Genomic DNA, 21,578 nt, shown 5'->3' on the forward strand with positions numbered 1-21,578 from the left:
CACCAAGGGTCAGCAGCGTAATTGTCTCCTCGGCTGACCGTGGTGGCTTCCAGTAAAGAACCACAAAGGGGACTTTGTTGATTATGCTCTGGATGTAAAGTAATGTTATGCTTACTGAAAAGCATTAAAGGAACAATTTAAAGGAGGTGAATTATACTCTTTTCAAATGGGAGAGCATGCCACAAGAGCAGCAATGCACTGCTGGAAGACAGAGCTGCCACCCATGCCCCACGTCCCCTCTCCCAGAATGGAGAGGTCTCCCTGGTGGCCCATCACATCTCATTATGTATCTAATACTGTACTTAGCACATTATTTTATATTCATGCTTCTGTCTTTTACCCCTGATGATGAAGTATATATTACTCATGTTTGAGTCCTCAATACTTAGCAATGTGCCTTATACTAAATTGGCCTCAATACAGGTTGGATGAATATTTTCTAATTTTAATCATATTACCAAAATGGTAACCAGTTCTATGGCATAATTATAATTTATAGATTTAATAACTGTGCTCTGCATATTTTAGAAATCTGAGAATTCAGGGCCGGTGCTGTGGCTCACTTGGCTAATCCTCCGCCTGCAGCACCTGCATCCCATATGGGTGCCAGGTTCTAGTCCCGGGTGTTCCTCTTCCAGTCCAGCTCTCTGCGGTGGCCCAGGAAGGCAGTGGAGGATGGCCCAAGTGCTTGGGTCCTGCACCCACATGGGAGACCAGGAGGAAGTACCTGGCTCCTGGCTTTGGATCGGCGCAGCGTGCTGGCCGTAGCGGCCACTTGTGGGGTGAACCAATGGAAAAAGGAAGACCTTTCTCTCTGTCTCTCTCTCTCACTGTCTGTCAAATAAAAAAAAAAAAAAGAAATTTGAGAATTAAAAAATATAATATGCAAACAAGCAAAGCCAAGATCTGAGCCATTTCCTGCAGAACAGCTAAATTTATTTATTTGTGTTCATTCAGTTGCTGACTGAGCATCAGCACTTAGGCCAGATCTTCTAGTAGGCTCTTGAGATGCAAAACAGATAAGATACAGTTCTTCTTCTAGAAGACATAAATATGTAAGTAATAATGACATTACAGTAGGTGTGGGTTTATCCTATACATATGCTTTTGTCATTGTATGCTAGAGGTTTTTTTGAGAGTTCAAAGAGAAGAGAATGATAAGTATACTGACAATGCTGTCCACCATAGAACAAACAAAACCAAACAACTACAGCGAATTGGTGGCTTTTCTGAGAGCAGAGCAAACCACCAGCCTCAACCTCCAGAACCCAACCCAACCCTCATGCCACTCTGATCCCCAGAGGGAACCCATCATAGCTTTTCAGTGGCTATCACTGACCAGCGCATCTGCCTTATTAACACAGCCATTTGCAAATGTTTACTGAGGTCAAAGTTTAAACTAGGAATCTTTTGAGTAAGGGATATACACAAGTGAGGAAAATAGGTAAGGTTCCTCTTTTCAGTCCATTTGGGGGAATAAAGTAATAAAATGCAATGTAATAAATATGCAACTGTAAACTAAGAAAAGTGCTATGAAGTTTATAAACAAAATGCTTTAGTATATAACAGAAGATGATGCTAATCACAAGACCAGATCATAGAGGTTATTATAGGTCATGCTAAGAAGTTTGGATTTTATTCTAACTACAGGCTATGGAAAAGATTTCAAGCAGGAGGATTTTCTAATCCAATATAATTTTTTTTTTTTTTTTTTTTTTTTTTTTGGACAGGCAGAGTAGACAGTGAAAGAGAGAGAAAGGTCTTCCTTTTTGCCGTTGGTTCACCCTCCAATGGCCGCCGCGGCCAGTGTGCTGCAGCCGGCGCATCACACTGATCCGAAGGCAGGAGCCAGGTGCTTATCCTGGTCTCCCATGAGGTGCAGGGCCAAAGCACTTGGGCCATCCTCCACTGTACTCCCGGGCCACAGCAGAGAGCTGGCCTGGAAGAGGGGCAACCGGGACAGAATCCAGCCCCTGACCGGGACTAGAACCTGGTGTGCCGGTGCCACAAGGTGGAGGATTAGCTTATTGAGCTGCAGCGCCGGCCGCAATATAAATTTGAAAACGATCATTATGGCTGTTGAGAGGAAAAGACAGGATATAAGACTATCTGGAGGTCTGATGGAGAACTGAAGAGAAGGAAGCAAATGGATGGGAGATCTATTAGGGAAGCTAAATATACAATATTTGCTCATGGATTGAAAATAAGAGAAAAGTCAAGAAGGACTTCCCACCTCTGGCTGGAGCAAAGTGTAAAGTAACAGCATCTACAGAGAGAGAGAGAAAGGAGATGAGGAGGCAGAGGTTTCAGACTTGCACATGTGAAGATGTGTTTGTGAGTAATCTAAGAGAAGATGCTGAGAGGCAGTCAGACACTTGAGTCCAGACTTCAGACGAGAGATGGAGAGTCTGAGGTGTTAGCATAGTTAGTTAATGTCACTGACAGTGCAGGGGACCACTTAATAGAAGCATCAAAAGACCAAAAAAATAAAAGAAAAGCAGGGACCAGACTCCAATATTCAACAAAATGTTGAGGAGCAGATGGAGAACAAAGAAACTAAGAGGAGGAAGCCAGAGATAAACCATCTGGTTGGGGAGGCACAGGCATGATTCCATGGGATGAAGGGAGTGGAACTTTTCAGTAATGAAAATCTATCCACATGGTTAAAAGTAGTGAAAGATGGACTAGTCACAAGCCTAGTAAAAAAGAGGGAGCTAAAATTGTATTACAGAGTGAAAAACACTGATGATTATACTGACAGAAATTCAACTCACTCCGAATAATCCAGGAAGCTGTATCAACAAAAATATGTAAAGAGTAGGTAAAATGTATTTACTAGTAAACACTATGTGACAGGGTTTTATTCTACATTTTCTTCTAGGGAAAAAAAAATGGAAAACATTCTAGGTATGAGGTAGCTCACTGAGAGTTGTCTATAGAAGCTTGTCCAAATTGGTTAGGCTTTGGTCATTTAAAATTATATGTATTAAGTATTTATTTTAATGATAGTTTGGATACTAATTCATAGTCTCAAATTTAAATAGTATTTGAAGAACATGAAAAAAATTGCAGAATTATTAAATCTGAACAATTAAATGGTACTGAACCTTCCAAGTAAATGGAAGAAACACTTTTGATTCTAAGAACAGGCAGTAAACTTCCAAGTAAGTGCACATTATATCAAGGGAATTTTCTAATGCATTGAGGTCGTTATTATTAGAACATTAAAATACTTTTTTTTTTTACTTTAAGGTGGACATAGATCTATGTTTTAGGTTTGCAATTATCCTAAACTATTTTCTCAGTTACTTCACTATTTGGCTTAATATTTACCATTGTTTAAGGAGTAAATACTACATTGAAATCTGCTTTCATAAATGACTTTATTTTTCCAGATCACCAATAACACAAGGAGATCATTTTAGTGCAAAATAAGTAATTGATTTAAAATCATATTCTTTCCCTTTTTGAAAAAATAGTTGGGTTAACTGGGTATATATATCATTACCCAGCAGTGCACTTGAACACATTAATACTGCAATAAATATGTAACAAAAAATAGGACGCATCTTCAAAATCTTGTCAAATTTTAAGAGACACCAATCAAGCAAACACCTCGCTAATAGTCATGAGACTGCTGTTTTAATTAGCTGGTGATATTTTTGACTAAGAATCTCAGATGATGAAACTGTTTTTCCTTGTATTGAACCAGCTTGGCCCAGACTAGCCTGTCCCGCAGTGACATGTATATTGAATACAAATCAGACAGCACAGCTTTAAATCTGTGTTGCAGCTCTCATTTCCAATTCGAGAACTGTACTATAATCATAAGCTTCTGGTGGATGAAAGGAAATCAGCTCTCTGAATATTAGCTAATGCCACATTTGCAAGTCCTGAAGAGATCTGTGCTGTTAAAAAAAATAGATCATTTCGCGTGAACCTATATATATGAATTGCTTTGTACTGCTCAACTGATAGAAGCAATGCCTGTGCTGGGATTAAACCCTTTTCATCATAAAACCTCATCTGGTTCGGAGTCCAAGTCCATCAAACCTTTTTCCTTTAAAGTCCCGCCTTTGATTCTACATCAATTTATTCAAACCGCAGCTGGGTGGCTGAAAACGAAAGGACAGCATCATTTAAACCAACCATGTTCCCAACTTGAAAGAAGGGCTATAATTAAAAAAATGGGCATAAAAGAATGGAAATGGGATAATATTTTTTAATGGTAGTTCAAAGGCCGACAGATGTCAGAGCCTTTGAAGATGTCAGTACACTGAGCAAGAAGTTGCCATAAAAGAGCTTGCCTGAGAGGTGAAGCAGCTTTTTAATGGCTGAAAAACCCCTTGCAGACACATCCTTGTGTTTTTAATTTGTCAGAGTTTCTGCAGTGTTTTCTGATTAATGACACATGATTATAACTGCATAGCAGACATATTTTTATACTCGGTTAAATGAATAGTTTATTTCACATTCTTTTAGAACTAGATAAGAATAGGGACACTTTCCTAGGAAGTCCAAAACTATTCTGATTGCTCCACATATTTATGCTAATTTTGTGGGACCGGCCCAATTCAGAGTGACTATATGTTGCCAGCTTTTGTTCTTTAATAGTCTGATTGCTAGTACCATTACAATTCACATGTGGTAGTTAGAATGCGATTCACTACAGTTTCATTCTTTTCATGTACATGGAACAATATGTGCCTGAATAATTAATTTGTGCACCAAGTCATGTCAAACCAAATTAATGTTTAAAAACATTCCTGAGCTCAATCTAAACAACCATGGGCTGCCACAGAGTTCAGAAAAGAAAGAGTTGCTTAAGGGAAAAACTGCAGCCATAACTACAATATGACATTAATGCCTGCTCAAAAAGAAAGCGCTGTAATACTCGTGTAAAATGCTGGAGGACACTTTACTAAGACTCGGAGGGAGGAGTTTAGAGTATTTGCCCTTCTACATAGTTCTGACATGTCAATTTGATTTGTTCTGTGAAATTAGCCTCACAATATTCATGAATGTTAACCACAAGTCTCTAGAGAGTTGTAGCCAAAAAAAAAAAAAAAAAAAAGAAAAGAAAAAAAGAAAAGAAAAAGAAAAAGGCTTTCCCACCAATGGATCTGCCTGTAACTTAGGGCCATGATCAGGCACCAGTGGTAGAGTTCACGAGCTTTGAAGACAGAAAGATCTGGTTCAAGTCATAGTCCTTTTGTAAGAGCTTCACAGTCTGGGTCCATCCTTCTGTCTGTAGAAACTTAGATAACAGCTACCCCCTCCCAGAAAACACGTGAACATTTCTAACACAATATTGGCTCAATTCCCTTTCTCAAAACTAAATGACAACACAGAAAAATTAAAATGAGGTCATTTCAAAGGTTCATATTTCTATATATAGCAAAAACACATTTTAATGAAAATAACCACACTGTTTAAAAAAGTGGATGATGCATTTCCCCACTGCTTGGAGCCATAGCCTCTAAGCAAGCACTGCCCCTTTGTTATGCTGCAATCTTACATGCCCATCCTGGTCAAACACTGACGGTTACACCTATTTGCTTCTGATAGCTGACTTTTAGCACAGTCTTGGAAGGATACCCATGGAGGCAGCTCAGCAGATGGGGTACTTGGGCTGGGGCTATGGGATGGAATACAAGAGAGGGAATAACATTCTCAAGCAGGATTGGGCAACAGACCTGGAAAGAAGGGGCTGCCCCTTAACCCAGACAAGCTAGTTTTCTCAGAATGCAACAAACCCCCAATCTGAGGCCATAGCCCCCACCAGCAATCACTCTGCTTGGTCCCCCCTTCCCCACCCCCTACCCAGGTTTTCTATGATGTGGAAGCAGCCTGGGACTCTACTTCCTAAGGGAGGGGATGTTACTTCCATAGTCCTGGCATTACAGGCACAACTTCAAAGCAGGTGAAGTTTGCCTTAAGCATCTTCTGATCTCCTTGTTTGCACTATCCAAATTTTTTCTTGCCTCTTTGCCACACACCTCCAGATGTCCAAGTCTTCTGACTACCACTGCCCTGAAGCACCCCACTAGGAGGTTATGGGCCTGCAGTGGCACTCCTCCTCCTCCTTGCGTTTTCTTTCCATGCACCAAAACTCCCATTTCTCCACGGTAATGGACTTCAGCTTGATGAAAGCAATTTAATTACAAACAACTTCATAATATGGTGGCTACAAGGGCTATTTTCCTTTCGAGCTAAACGTGGTTCAGATCTTTCCTTGTAAGGAAACTTCCCTGGTTCTTCAGCACACTGTCTTCTGACTGGAGGTAGGAGGCAGATAATCAGGCAGCAGCAGTTATGTCATTGGTCATGCCTTTCTCCACCTGCTAACTTGCCTGGCAGGAACCTTTCCAGGGGAGTGCCTTGTCTTTTTTTTTTTTTTTTTCCTCTACATCTCCTCTTAGCACAATGACAGAGCAAAGAGGACCATGCAAAGGGATAAACAAAAGAATATTTGGAAGAATATTTTCTTCTTAAAAAGGTCGTTCGTTCTTTTTAGTATATACAGTACCTTTATCCATTTACATTTTAAAAGTGCATTTAAGTTTTCTACTCAACCATTCATTTTACTGTATACATTTTTTTCCATTTTGAATTTTTAAGTGCTTTCATGAGCTACCTACTCAAGGCAAATTCATTAAATAAAACTAAAATAAAGACAACGCAGAGAACTTGGCTCAGCCCAGACAAATTCTACTTAAAAGATACCTTAAGCTATGCAAACAATAGATTGCAGGTGTAGTGGTGCAGTGTTTGGAGTGGAAGCATTGTGACAGCCTGCAACAAGTGGGCATTTTGGAAGAGCGTCATACCTCCAAACTGTGGATCTCCTTATCTCCTGTCAGCCTTCTGATGTGAGTTCCTCCAACTATTGGCTCATAGGTCCTAGCAAAACTTGTTTCGTTTCCTATCAGAAATGGTTCCACCTCATTAGGTGATCCTGAAAGTCAGTCCCTGCTTCTCTAGGTGAAAGGCAAAACCTTTATTAGACCTCTGGCTAAACTCCTTGTGAACCTGAAACCTTACTGCTCTCAGGAGTAACAATGGGACTGGAGACTCTGGGCTGGAAGTGTAGTTGATCCTCCCTACATCACTAAATAGACTTGGTTTAGTGCTGTGTGCAAATCATGCCAGACTGCACTTAATGACCCAAGTTGCTACATCATCTGCGTCTCCTGATGTCAAGCTCTTTAACAGACTCCCTGATCTCAAAGACCACGGCCAATGGCAGAATTATGCAACGTGGGAATCAGTCTTCATGAACCATTGCTCATCTGGTGTAGCAGTGCATCTACAGAGCATGGCCATAGTACACAACTTGAAGAAAACAAACACTGACAGGGGGACTGAAAAACACTGACCCATTTCAAACTCTCACAACACAGGTGTTAGGTTGTTTTTTTTTTTTTTTTTTTTTTGGACAGGCAGATTAGACAGTGAGAGAAAGAGAGAGAGGTCTTCCTTCTGTTGGTTCACCTCCCAAATGGCTGCTACAGCCAGCGCACTGTGCCGATCCAAAGCCAAGAGCCAGGTACTTCCTCCTGGTCTCCCATGCGGGTGCAGGGCCCAAGCACTTGGGCCATCCACAGGACTAGAACCCCGGGGTGCTGGGGCCGCAGGCGGAGGATTAGCCAAGTGAGCCGCAGCGCCGCCAGGTGTTAGGTATTATAGCTGCCTTTCCAGGCTTCTGAAATACTTTTTCTTGGCTCTCTTCCTATCTCTCTTGGCCAACTTTCTCTGCTGTTGTCCAGGTCTATTTCCTCCACTCTCCCACAAGCCCTGAATGTTTTCAATTCTCATTTTCTTCCCCATATGTGGAAGATTTTACCTTCACTGTTGGTACCCATTAATATCCACACTCAGATCCCCAAAACTTTATTTTCAACAGAGAGGTAGAGTATTCTTTTGAAATCTAGTCCTATATTTCCACTTACTTAAGTGACATTAACACCTAAATGTCCTATGGCCCAACAAGCCATTCCTCTGAGTCTCTCTCTCTCTCTCTCTCTCTCTCTCACACACACACACCCACACACACACACCCACCCAATCAACTTTCTCCAATGCTACTGCCTTAGCTTCTATAGTCCTGGCACTATTTACCCTAGGCACAACTTCTCTCAAAATCTGTCTTCAGGAGAACTCCAATTTACCTTCCAATCTCACTGTCACAGTGAGCCCCCAGGCCTGGAACAAGATAGATGCTCAAAATATCTTAATGGAATAAATGAATCAAGTTGAAGATAGTTGACTTCATGGGAAAATTCTATACAGGCAATTCTTTGTAATTTTTAGATATGGAAACTTATAAAGAAGTAAAGTGGTTTTATATCTTATCAGAAAGGTTATAATCATAAAATTTTTAAGTCACTAAGTTCCATTTTGTCAATATCAATCAAAAATGATAAGATTGCAAAGAGCAGTGAGAACAGTTAACAGTAATTAAAATTTTCATGAGAAGATTTACTATATAATTCTTAGTCCTTGCATTGAAAGATTTCATTTTTAAGGAACATCAACATTATGGCAATAGATGGTGATATTCTATGTATGTCACTAGAAATGGTTATATAGGTGAGAGTGCAAGACTCCATTTCCATGTTTCATCCACAGTCTGAAACAATAGGCAGTCAGGACTGACTGGGTGGCCAGGGGATTGGAACACGATGTAACTCTTCAACTCATGGGTTTTGCCTAATGATAATTTCGAAGCAATTCTTGAATAACTGGTAGCAAAAAGTCTTCAACCCTCACACTTCACTTCTCTTGCTACACAAGCCAATAATAAAACTATATCTAGAATTATTATATAATATTATATAATTTGCCTAACAAACATATATAACATTTATATATCAAAAAACTTTTCAGACTGGATTTCCACATGCAGAAGCATGAAGCAAGATCCCTACCTTTCACCTTACACAAAATCCACTCAACATGGATTAAAGACCTAAATCTATGACCCGACACCATCAAATTATTAGAGAACATTGGAGAAACCCTGCAAGATATAGGTACTGGCAAAGACTTCTTGGAAAAGACCCCGGAAGCACAGGCAGTCAAAGCCAAAATTAACATTTGGGATTGCATCAAATTGAGAAGTTTCTGTACTTCAAAAGAAACAGTCAGGAGAGTGAAGAGGCAACCAACAGAATGGGAAAAAATATTTGCAAACTATGCAACAGATAAAGGGTTAATAACCAGAATCTACAAAGAAATCAAGAAACTCCACAACAACAAATCAAACAACCCACTCAAGATATGGGCCAAGGACCTCAATAGACATTTTTCAAAAGAGGAAATCCAAATGGCCAACAGACATATGAAAAAATGTTCAGGATCACTAGCAATCAGGGAAATGCAAATCAAAACCACAATGAGGTTTCACCACACCCCAATTAGAATGGCTCACATTCAGAAATCTACCAACAACAGATGCTGGAGAGGGTGTGGGGGAAAAGGGACACTAACCCACTGCTGGTGGGAATGCAAACTGGTAAAGCCACTAGGGAAGTCAGTCTGGAGATTCCTCAGAAACCTGAATAGAACCCTACCATACAACCCAGCCATCCCACTCCTTGGAATTTACCCAAAGGAAATTAAATTGGCAAACAAAAAAAGCTGTCTGCACCTTAATGTTTATTGCAGCTCAATTCACAATAGCTAAGACCTGGAATCAACCCAAATGCCCATCAACAGTAGGCTGGATAAAGAAATTATGGGACATGTACTCTATAGAATACTATACAGCAGTAAAAAACAGTGAAATCTGGTCATTTGCAACAAAATGGAGGAATCTGGAAAACATCATGCTGAGTGAAATAAGCCAGTCCCAGAGGGACAAATATCATATGTTCTCCCTGATCGGTGACAACTAACCAAGCACCAAAAAGGAAACCTGTTGAAATGAAATGGACACTATGAGAAATGGTGACTTGATCAGCCCTTGCCCTGACTATTGATGAACAACTTAATACTTTATCCCTTTTAGTATTTTCTTGTTCTACTTAATACTATTGGTTGAACTCTATAAATAACACACAATTATTCTCAGGTGTTTACATTTAACTGAAAAGTGATCTCTATTAAATATAAGAGTGGGAATAAGAGAGGGAGGAGATGTACAATTTGGGACATACTCAATCTGACTTGTCCCAAATGGTAGAGTTAGATATGTGCCAGGGGATTCTAATTCAATCCCACCAAGATGACAAGTACCAATGCCATCTCACTAGTCCAGGTGATCAATTTCAGTTCACAATTGATCACACTGATAGGTCTAAGAGTCAAGGGATCACACAAACAAGACTAGTGTCTGCTAATACTAACTGATAGAATAAAAAAAGGGAGAGAACGATCCATCATGAGAAGCAGGATACACAGTAGACTCATAGAATGGCAGATGTCCTAAACAGCACTCTGGCCTCAGAATCAGCCCTTAAGGCATTTGGATCTGGCTGAAGAGTCCATGAGAGTATTCTAGGCATGGAAAGCCAAGACACTCTGGAAAAAAAATAAATAAAAAAAAGAGGACCTAAATAAAAGATCTCTGTGAGTGAGATCCCAGTAGAAAGAACGGACCATCAAAGAAGGAGGTACCTTTCTCTGAAGGGAGGAGAGAGCTTCCACTTTGTCTATGAGCTGGTCTAAATAAGATTGAATTCGGCGAACTCAAAAGGCCTCCATAGCCTTGGCAACTCATGACAAGAGCCTAGGGAGATTACTGATGCCATAAACAAGAGTGTCAATTTGTTAAGTCAACAACAGGAGTCACTGTGCACTTACTCCTCATGTAGGATCTCTATCCTTAATGTGTTGTTCAATGTGAATTAATGCTATAACTAGTACTCAAACAGTATTTTACATTTTATGTTCTGTGTGGGTGCAAACTGTTGAAATCTTTACTTAATATATACTAAATCGATCTTCTGTATATAAAGATAATTGAAAATGAATCTTGATGTGAATGGAATGGGAGAGGGAGCGGGAGTTGGGAGTGTTGCGGGCGGGAGGGAAGTTATAGGGGGGAAGCAATTGTAATCCATAAGCTGTACTTTGGAAATTTATATTTGCTAAATAAAAGTTAAAAAAAAAACTTTTCAGGAAATATTTAGTAAACATTGCATACATCCAATGGTGTCTTTGCAAATTACCAAAATAAATTAGGTCCCAATTGATGCTAAGGATCTAAGGTTTGTTTTGTTAATAAATACTAAGAGTAAACTTGAATGAATCAGCTGTTTGTTTAATTCTAACATTTTTTAAAATTGTGCTGCTAGAAATTCCCTTGTTCTGAGATACTGGGACTAGCTAGACTTTAATGGTTCCCTTTAAACAGATAGTCTGCAGCACAGAGCGACAATATGAGGGATGTACACCCCCAGACCAATGCTGTACTGCAACTGTCCTCTCCAAAACGGGAATCAGTCCAGACCCAGGCCACATAATCCAGCCACTTCCATTCTTGGAGGATCCCGTTAACTCAAATATCACTATTACTTCCATGCCCTGACTTCACACCTGAGCAAAGCAAATGAAAATCCAATAATTCCAATATTTGGGGGCTCAATTCAACCAATTTTATCATCTAAAAATTTCTACTTAATGACAATTTTCAAATAGTTTCTATACTCAAACTGTAAACTAGTATAAGAGTAGTCTATTATTTTCATGTATACCTTGCTCTCCTAATCAAATAGGAGTTTAAGGTCTCCCTAACATCAATTTCTGTCATTTTTGTCATGAAAAATGCTCAGGTGTTAAACATCTCTCATATCATGCAACTAGGCATGATTCCAATTAGTCCAGAATGGAAGACAAAATGACAGTTTAATAAGCTTCAATTTGCCAGCTCTTTGAACATTTGATGATATCATCATTTTGCCAATCATTGCTTGCACTTTGGCTTCAACCTCTCTGTCATAAAAAAATTACCTCAGATATACAAATGGAGACATCAGGGTTGTGTCTTACACAACTGATTGAGTCAGAAATTCAAAAATGACTTTTCTAAGACCTCAAAGAAGAGCCAGTCATCCAATATTTCCTCAAAGATAATTTCTGCCCACTTTCTAAGTCATTTCATTGAGGTAGAGGTGAGGAGAAGGAAGACTAATATGCTAAGAATAACTAAGGATTTATTCCTTTTGTCAACTGAATTGACATTCAGTATGGGGAATAATGATTCAATCTGGAGTATTTATTTTTTACACTTTCATCTTAAAATTATTTAAAAAAATACCTCTAGAACCAAACCACAAACTGTGTCAGAAAAATCTAATAGAAACTCATTTTTAATTGTTCCTTATATTTCTATGAAAAATAGGTTTGGAATTATTAAATCATCATTGGCCTAATTCCTAGAAGATTTTGAATAGCGTTTGTAATGCAGAAGGATCTTTATTTGGGTCCCTTTAGGTAAAAAATTAGTGTTGAACTCTTTGAAATTTAAAAATTCATGTCAGAGAAGGAATGGATTATATGTAATATCCCAAATGACTGTGTGAATATAACAGACCACTCACAATAAACCGTTTGTGCCAGCACTAAATGAAAATTCCCACACAGTTTTTTAAAGACTGGAAGCCCCACTGACGTAAAAGTTTGGTGGGTTCTTATGCTGGGCATGCTTTGTTATTTCAGTAATAATGGGAAAACCACAAGTGATCCCATTTCAAAGCATACTCATTTTTCCATTCTAAAAATTCTGCAATGTATGAGAAGAAATTATATTCCAACGAAAATATTTAGAAATGCATATTTCTTCTTGAGCTTCATTTTCCTCAGAAGAGACACATAGACATGGCTTGTGGCTGTGGAGAAAGGTTGGAACTACTGGCTAAACTTAATTTGGATTTACACAGTCCAAGTAATGAGGAATTTTAAATTCAGTAATGGAATGACAATCCAAAATTGAAAATATAATAGATTTATGCAAATAAATGAAACTCAGAGACAATGTGCTCATCTGTAGGCAGGCAGATGAGACAGGGACTTTGCCGTGAGTTCTAGCAACCCTGCTGGTCACATCACCTTGGGTAGTTATGCTTTGATGGATCTTTCCTCACTGATAAAATGATAATCTCCGGAAAGGTAAGAAGGTGAAAGCCGAGTTTCCAGATAGAACAATTTCTACCATCGTAGGTACTGAAGAATTACCTAGATTTACAACATAAAGGTCCTAGCAGGGAGCTTCCTTAGCACTTGGGAAGCATGCTGCTAGGGCTAACCATACACAAATGGGAAAATTCAGTGCTGTTTTTATGGCACACTTACTGAAACTGGAAACCAAACAGCCTTCATTATGGTTTCACAGCAACATCAAGTGTCACAGGAAGAAATGCAAATTGCTATTGCTGTGACAATCTCAGTACAGGGACAAAGATGGCTGTGTCACTCTCGTGCTAGGCAAGGATTCACACATGATCCTGTTCCTTTTTGCCATGTCCAGACTTTCCAAAACATGTAAATCTTTATTGGAAGAGGCTATAATATAAAGAAAGTGCACTGCTTTGCTAGTTCTGTGATCTTGGGCAAGATAATGGCCGTGAATGATAGGTTCCTTATCTGTAAATTGAAAATAATTTGATGTGGTCATCCATTTAGATTACTTAACCTGACTATTTTATTGCCTGATTCTTGGAATCTAATGTGACTAAATGCCGCATGTCTGGCAGAATATTCGGTATACAATGACTCGTGGCTCCTCGCAATCCTCCCAGTTTTCACCACTGCGGAGTGATCACATTATACTTTCTATTTAAAGTATCTCCTGCATTTAATTACCTCTTCTTGAAGAGAATTTTAACATTTTTAAAGAAATCTATTAGGTATAATAAGAACAAAAGACAGATTTTAATGCAATTATTATTAGTTGACATGAAGTTAATAATTCAAACAGAATGTTTCATGTTATTATTTAGAAGGTTTGTCTTTAAAAGGAATATTCTTTATCTAAAAGTGGACCACATGCCATAGAATGTGGTTTCCATGGTAACTGCCACATTTAAAAACTATGCACAGGACTAAAGATACACTGTATAATACTTCTGCAAGTGGATCATGCTTAGAGAAATCAATTTTGTTGTCTCAGTCTGTATTTTTGTTTCTTAAACAATGTAATTTTCTCCATATTAAGGACCAAGTGGAAGTATTTATAATTATAGGCATATATGTTATTTTTGTGAAAATAATTACAAGATCTTAAAATTATAATGGATAAAGAAAGCTTGTGACTTACAAAAACGTGAGCTTCAATTAAATGACATTCTCCTATATTTTTCTTAATTAAGTAAATAAGAAAGAGTATTCTCATGAATATTAATTTTATTGCTTTATAAATAGTACAAATATATTATTAAATTCATATATAATATCAGACACACACTAATGAATACTAATTAATACTAGAAATTGGATACTAATATAACAAGATCATTGAATCAGTGCTTCATTGTCAAAATATGAGGAGAAGTTTTGCCCCCTCTATGTGGGAAATTCTGTATGATCTATACATTTGGTGTCAGAAAAATAGAGTATTTCCTCCACAGAGTTACCTAAATGGCCTAGTTAAGAAAACATCTATTTATTTTTAACGTATACAAAAGTTCTTGGGCTATCTTAAATACAGCACTTAGATCATCCTTTAAAACTTCATCTAAAGAAAATTAAAAAACTGCACTCTTTGATTTTGCCAGAAGTTCACTGAAAAAGTTTTTTTATAACGTGAAATATTAAAAATGTCCAACAATCTTCTAATGCCTGACATTAAATTTTGCACATTGCAGAAAAACCCACTTAGCATTTAAAACACAACTTAATTCCATTCTGCTCTCCACCTAATGCAAATAATTCAGACTATCAGGGTAATGATAATTGTTATTTATTTATTTATTTTTTTGACAGGCAGAGTTAGACAATGAGAGAGACAGAAAGGTCTTCCGTTGGTTCACTCCCCAAATGGCCGCCAATCTGAAGCCAGGAGCCAGGTGCTTCCTCCTGGTCTCCCATGCGGGTGCAGGGCCCAAGCACTTGGGCCATCCTCCACTGCCTTCCCAGGCCACAGCAGAGAGCTGGACTGGAAGAGGAGCAACCCGGACAGAATCCAGTGCCCCAACTGGGACTAGAACCCGGGGTGCTGGGGCCGCAGGCAGAGGATTAGCCAAGTGAGCCGTGGCGCCGGCTGGTAATGATAATGATCAACATGCAGTGTAGACACAGCTGGAGTACAGAAGTTGCTCTGCTGTGCCTGTGTGTGTCACCAGGGAGAGGAGGTGAGGAAACACAGGACAGCATTAGCAACAATGTCTCACTGGGCTTGGGGTGGGGGCGGGGATATTAGCTACAGAGTTTGTTTTTTCCCAGTTACCAGTACAATGGGACCCAAACAAATAAAAAGAAGCACACAAAGGTTAATGATGATGAAATACTATTTTGGTTATGAAGGCAGAACAGGGACAAGTATCTATTACTCCTAGGCTTCATTTCTGATTAGAGATTATCATAGTATAAATTCAAAGGAGAAGAGAATCTGATATAAGCAAGAGAGCAACACACTAGGAAATTATTATTAGGGCATTAACTTCTCAACTGTTCATAATCTTAGCTATACTTCTGAGTTTTACCTCCCACAGAACTTTTGTAAGAATTCCTGGCATAGTGATAAAAGACAGCACTGCACTTGGTGGGCTTGTCATTTAACATACATATGCTTAGGACTCATAATCTGCAAAACAGGATCTTCTCAGGGCAGCTTTGCCTTTTTATTTGAGAATAATGATGTCCTTAATAAATTCAAATGAAATTTTGGCCCACTCAAATAAAATCTGCTAATTACATTTTCTGAGAGCACTTTAAGAGTCTAAGGTTTTGCCATCAGATTGTATGTCCAAATGTTTTAACATATACAGAATATTATCAGTTATATTGGTCCATGTCCTTTATATTAAGTCCCATGTCATAAATTTCCCTCAGACTGCGAACTAGGAAAATAAAGCTGTTATGATTTCTTTCATGACATATTCAGAATCACCCAATTCACCATGTTTCCCTCTTTGCTGTGGCTTCCAGCAAGCTTGGAGCTACAACTTGCCCATAACTATCATAATGTTTTAAGTATAGATTTTCTAGTGTGGCTACCTACCATCTGCATCAAGTTTATATTTATTTTTTGTCCATATTTTCAACATCATGGAAGGTAATGTTATTGAGGTATAATTTTAAAAACTAAAATTGTCTTTATAAATAGGAAAACTTAAGTAGAAGAGAGAAAGAAGAGAACTACTGAAAATTCTAAATTTTAAAATCAAAGATAAGCTCAACTTCTTAATGTGAATAAATAGGGCAAAATCGAGAAGATCTGTCTATTTAATATGTAAAAATTGCTCATATTAGAATCATGATTCTCACTTTAGGGAATCAAAGACAACTAGATGTCAATGTTCTGCAAGACCTGGTGTGTGATACACAAATGCCAAGTTTAGTACATTTGTAAACATCACTGATACCGCCTAGGAGGACACAGTACTTGATTGTTATGATGCTGATGGTGGGTCATGGTGGCTGATGGTTACCCTGACTCCTTTGTCTATACAGCAACAGATCACATAGCTGTCCTAAGATGGTGACACTATCTCTGGGGTGGATCACCAAGGTTGTCTCTAATGGTTTCTACAGTATTCATAACACATCACTCACTTAGGCAATAAACGTAAAAGACCAAGCAATTCCTAAATGATGCAGGGTCCTAAAAGACAACTATGTGACCAAGGAAACTAGGTTCTATTTTTCTTCCAATTCAACAAGATAAACTGCAGAAATTCTTTCAATATATTTTTATTGTTCAATAGCAAAATGAGAATTACATATACAATTATCATGTTAGAAGAAACTTCCTAGGATGGTATTTATAAATTTTCATTACAATGAAAATTTGACTGAATCAGTCAAATCATTCTCTAAAATAATTTCAATAACAGGGACTAGTAAATGATAAATATTGAACATGAGGTTATAAATTTCCATATGCCTTGATTTCTATTGAACTGGATGCTTTTCTTGAACATTGTGACCTTAGGTAGATGTCAGACTGAAAATTTTTCAAGATCTTGATAAAATGAAATATGCATTTCCACACATAAGTATCACAGCACAATATATCCTGCCACTGAATCAAAGTATTATGAAAAGAAATAATACAGACATAGAATAACAAGTCAACTACACCAAATAAAATGAGGGAAATGATTAATTGTCCTTAGTTATATATCATCATTTTTCAATAAAATAGAAATCAATAGGATAACTAGGCTGTAATAATTATAAAACATTTTGACCAAACGGAGTTCCTAGTTAGTACGATTCACCTTAACACAGGTAACTATAATAATGACTTTCTTATTAGCATACACTGTTTAATATATTTAGGAGCCAAAAACAGATTTTTAGAACACTGTCATTTAAGCATCCGATGGAAGAAAAACAGCAAACAAAGCCATGTTACCCAAAATCGATCTTGCACTGGCCCTCTTTTGGTTAAGTATTTCAAATAGTCCTTTTTACAAAATGGCCTCCACTGCTGACCAAAGCAGCCAAAGAGTAACTGAAAATCAAATCTCTGAAACTCAACTCAACAATTACACAATCTAATATTTAAGATACATGAGTTTGTTCTGCACCAATCTACAACACACTGATGTGATAATAAGATCTATTTTGAAAAGCATGCCTACTTTATTTTTTTTAATTCGTGAATATAATCCAGCACCTAAAAGATATTATATACTAGGTTGTTTAGAACACAATTATGAATATATATAACTTAAAATTTTAAGGCTTACCTGAAGGAATTTTGGAATTAACATCCACAATGAGTAACCACATTTAAATACAAATTATTAGCATTTGACACACCTAAGATTTTTTATAGAAATGAACGATGTAAGTTTTAAAAAACTATATTCTCTAAAAACAACTAAGTACAATACATGCAAAATTTCTTATGACCAAGATGCATTGAGCCTGTTTCCATTGCTTACTGGCATTCCCATGACAGCAATTCCAATTATTCAAACGCTCCAAGAAAGACACAAAATATGAGAAATACACCTCAATATCCTAAACTACAACATTTGAAGAAGTCATATAGTCCTCATACGCAATATGTCAATAAGAAGAAATTCAATTAATGATCTTATTATACTCTCTCTGTGGCTTAATTAAATGGGATAGTTACAAAATTTTCCTTTTGTTATGATTGGATGAACCGCACCCTACATGGCAGATTCGACATATGCAAAAGCACAAAGATTTCCTCTAAATTTGGCCTCTGCTTGTGTCAGCTGTCTACAACAGTCCCCAAATCATAGCAAATTATGTAAATTAATGTATGTTATTGTATCCATTATTCAATTCTACTTTGCAAACAGATCCTATACTGACTCAGACCCTGTATCTCTTACCATAGGAAGACAATGGTAGGGTTTCACATCATGTTTGAAGGAGAATATAAGTTTATAAATGTTCCTAATAAATGTTATGGCTAAGAATCAAAAGATGAGCATATATATTTTGTAAAGGCTCTAATGAGGTTGATGGCAAAAGTATAATACATATTGATTTTATTGGAACCACCTGACTGTTCTGGTGCCATGGTTACTACAATGTCTACCTTTTCAGTGAGCAACCCACCATAAAAGAAATTGAAAATATTTTCCTATAAATTATTGACCAAAAAAAAAAACACCTGCTCTGAGCATATTCCTACAGTACCAGTAATTTTCTGAAAATAAAAGACAATTCAAGGTCAAATGAAAAATAACAAACAACTCCTGTTCTCTGCCTGACCGCCTCCCGCTCTCCACTCAAAAAATCCACATCTTATTTGAGTAGTAGCATTTTTATGTTTAGATAATTGTAAAATTATTTAAACATAGAGAAATACAGATGATTTATTTTGTTTTTGAAAATGATATTATATTTGGAGGAAGGATAACTAGGAAAAGAAGCTTATGTGGTGTGGTTAATATGGCCAGACTTCAATGGGAAACGAGGTATGCAGACCTAGTATATGATATGGTTCCATTAGAAAAGAAAATTATCTTGTCATTATTATCAATTGCTCTTAAATTTTTCTTTAATAAAATTTCACAGCAATCTCAAGAGGATACACCAAAGGCCCTTGATTATATATACCCTAAAGAATGTATTGTACCACAAAGATACATACCCAATAAGATTTTTTTTCATCTGAATTTTATAAAGATAATTTTCCATGCTGACAGTGCACATTTCATCCATAAGTTTGAAGAGTCAAATGCTACCACAGCTGGGGGTTATTCTGCCAAATGGCTTCCAACAGGGACTACAGAGAGAGAGGCTAGGAGGCATGTGTGTGTGCATGGAGGAGAAAGCAACAGAGCTGATGGGAAATAGTCCTTCTCTGGTCTCATTGTTATCAAGTACCATCTGAGTGATCTAATAGAATAGATGGTCTAATGATAAAAAGCAACACTAGGAAGGAAAAGCAAATATTAAAACAGCTGCTTGATTACCTACAGAGATTAAAACAAAAAGAAAGGAGACAGGCTGATATATTTCATAGGGATTTTCTGAGGCTGAGGGGAGGGGTAAGGGGTAGATACCTTAAAAAAAAATCCATCATGAAAGGAACTGAGACAAGATTATAAAAAAGGGGCCAAGTTATAGCGCGCCATGGGATTTTTAATCTGGCTACCTGTGGTTTCTGTAGTTAAAGCCTTATTCATCCCCAAAACGGGGGGTGGGGGGTGGGGAAAACAAAAAAAAATCACATTTTTATGTCAGTTTTGCAAATGATCAAACAGCGTGCATCAATAAGAATAAGAAGAAGACATTAAACGCTGATGACTTTTTAAAGATAGAACCCCATTTTATCAAATATTATTGATAATTACCTGTGCATCTCGTTTCTTGAACTCTTGAATTTGATTTTCGTGCTCCATATTGGCAGCGCGAAGCTGTTTTTCCAGGTTTTCAATTTCCCGTTCATGGTCTCGGACTAGGCTATCCCTCTCTGCGTTATGCTGCTGTAATAGGTGCGTCTTCTCCTGTTCATGCTCCAGCTTCAGCTCTACTATCTGATTGGACAATGAGGAGGACAGTTCATCAACAGAACATCCTTGTCGTCATGACAACTCATGTACAGCTTAATTTTTCTCTAATTTGTCCAAGTTGAAAATTTTATTTTTGCGTCATTGTTACCTCACCCTTGAAATATTCTCATTTGGTGGAGAGGAGATTTTATCCAAATCTCCTAATATTCAAGACAGTTGGGCATATTCAATAAATCCTTGTGCAATCTGTTGACACAAATGTCTGAACTTGAAAAAAAAATATATGTGGAAGGCTAGGTATTTCCTCCCCAGGAATTCGAGTATCACTGATCAGCAATGGTTGTAAATGGTTAACAGTCAGTATGCTTTGCTTTCTGCTTAAATATATACACGTAAAAAGCAGCAATTAAATCGGTCAGTTTTCTTTATGATTTTCAAATAAAAGATTTGAGCTAAATACGCATCTGGATTATTGTATATACAGTTGTCTTTTTAAAAATAAAATGATAAATTTCAAAGCTCTATTGTCTCGTTGTCAGCTACGGTATACCAACATAAACAGATGTTATGTCTTCCAGAAGGGCACCTGCTGTGCTGCAAGCTTGCGCCATGATTTCAGAAAAAGCATTCTATTCTCAGGATCCTTTCCCAGTCCACTCCACACTGGAGACTGTGACCTTGGCCAGTCTTAGCCTCTCCCTGCTAGACTGAATGGCAGCCCGAGACCAAGGGCCTGGTTGCCGCAGCTTTGATACTAATCCTCCCAGACTGTGCACAATGGCACCCTACCTGGCCTGCACACTATAGCCAGCCAGGCTGTCTTTGAAGCAGGTGATGAATAGGGGACTGCAGGAAGCCAGCTTCCCCAGTGAACTCCAGGCCACACAGCTGCTAAGAACAGTCACTTGGATTTTTCTTCAGTTTTGGTGGATTTCAGGGGGAAAAACTGCTGTTATCTAGAATATGTTATGTTATTTTCGGCGTGAGAATCCATCTTCAAAAACAGCTAACAGTAGGCGCCTGTTCCAAATCGATCTTGTTTCGTGCAATGAATCATCAGACTACCTTATCTTAAAGCTATAGCATGCATTTCTCCAAGCATGCACGCTGCACTAAATTTCACAAGTGATTTTCTTATTAAATTTGGATTTTCTCACCCCCAACTGAAAATCAAGAATCAAAACACATTTTGAGTTTGCTTTAAAACATAAGTTTCAACATGTTTTCTTAGTATGATTTTTCTTAGAGATGCAAAACCAACAATAAATTTTTAACAATAAATGTAGTATGCTATTTAGAAGAATGAAAAGTATGCTAACTCTTGAACATACACACTTATTAGAACAAACTAAATATTATGGAAAATAGATTTTGCATGAGAACAAAAATGTGTAACAGTGAATTTATGTTTATTTAAAATTTAGGGATTTTCCCCTTGTATTATACTACCATTGGCAATATATAGAA

At 37.7% G+C, this 21,578-nt stretch overlaps 1 protein-coding gene across 6 annotated transcripts in view; it reads right to left on the reverse strand.

Moving 5' to 3' along the window:
* CEP112 (centrosomal protein 112) overlaps positions 1 to 21,578 on the reverse strand; it is a 516,630-nt gene that overhangs the window by 256,138 nt on the left and 238,914 nt on the right. For all 6 annotated transcript variants that reach the window (XM_062174820.1, XM_062174816.1, XM_062174818.1 and 3 more), the window contains one exon: positions 19,953 to 20,135. In XM_062174820.1, the coding sequence (XP_062030804.1) occupies positions 19,953 to 20,135 (183 nt within the window). The remainder of the gene's footprint in view (positions 1 to 19,952; positions 20,136 to 21,578) is intronic.

The sequence above is a fragment of the Lepus europaeus genome, chromosome 18 (genome assembly GCF_033115175.1).
Source record: "Lepus europaeus isolate LE1 chromosome 18, mLepTim1.pri, whole genome shotgun sequence".
NCBI classification, from domain to species: Eukaryota; Metazoa; Chordata; class Mammalia; order Lagomorpha; family Leporidae; genus Lepus; species Lepus europaeus.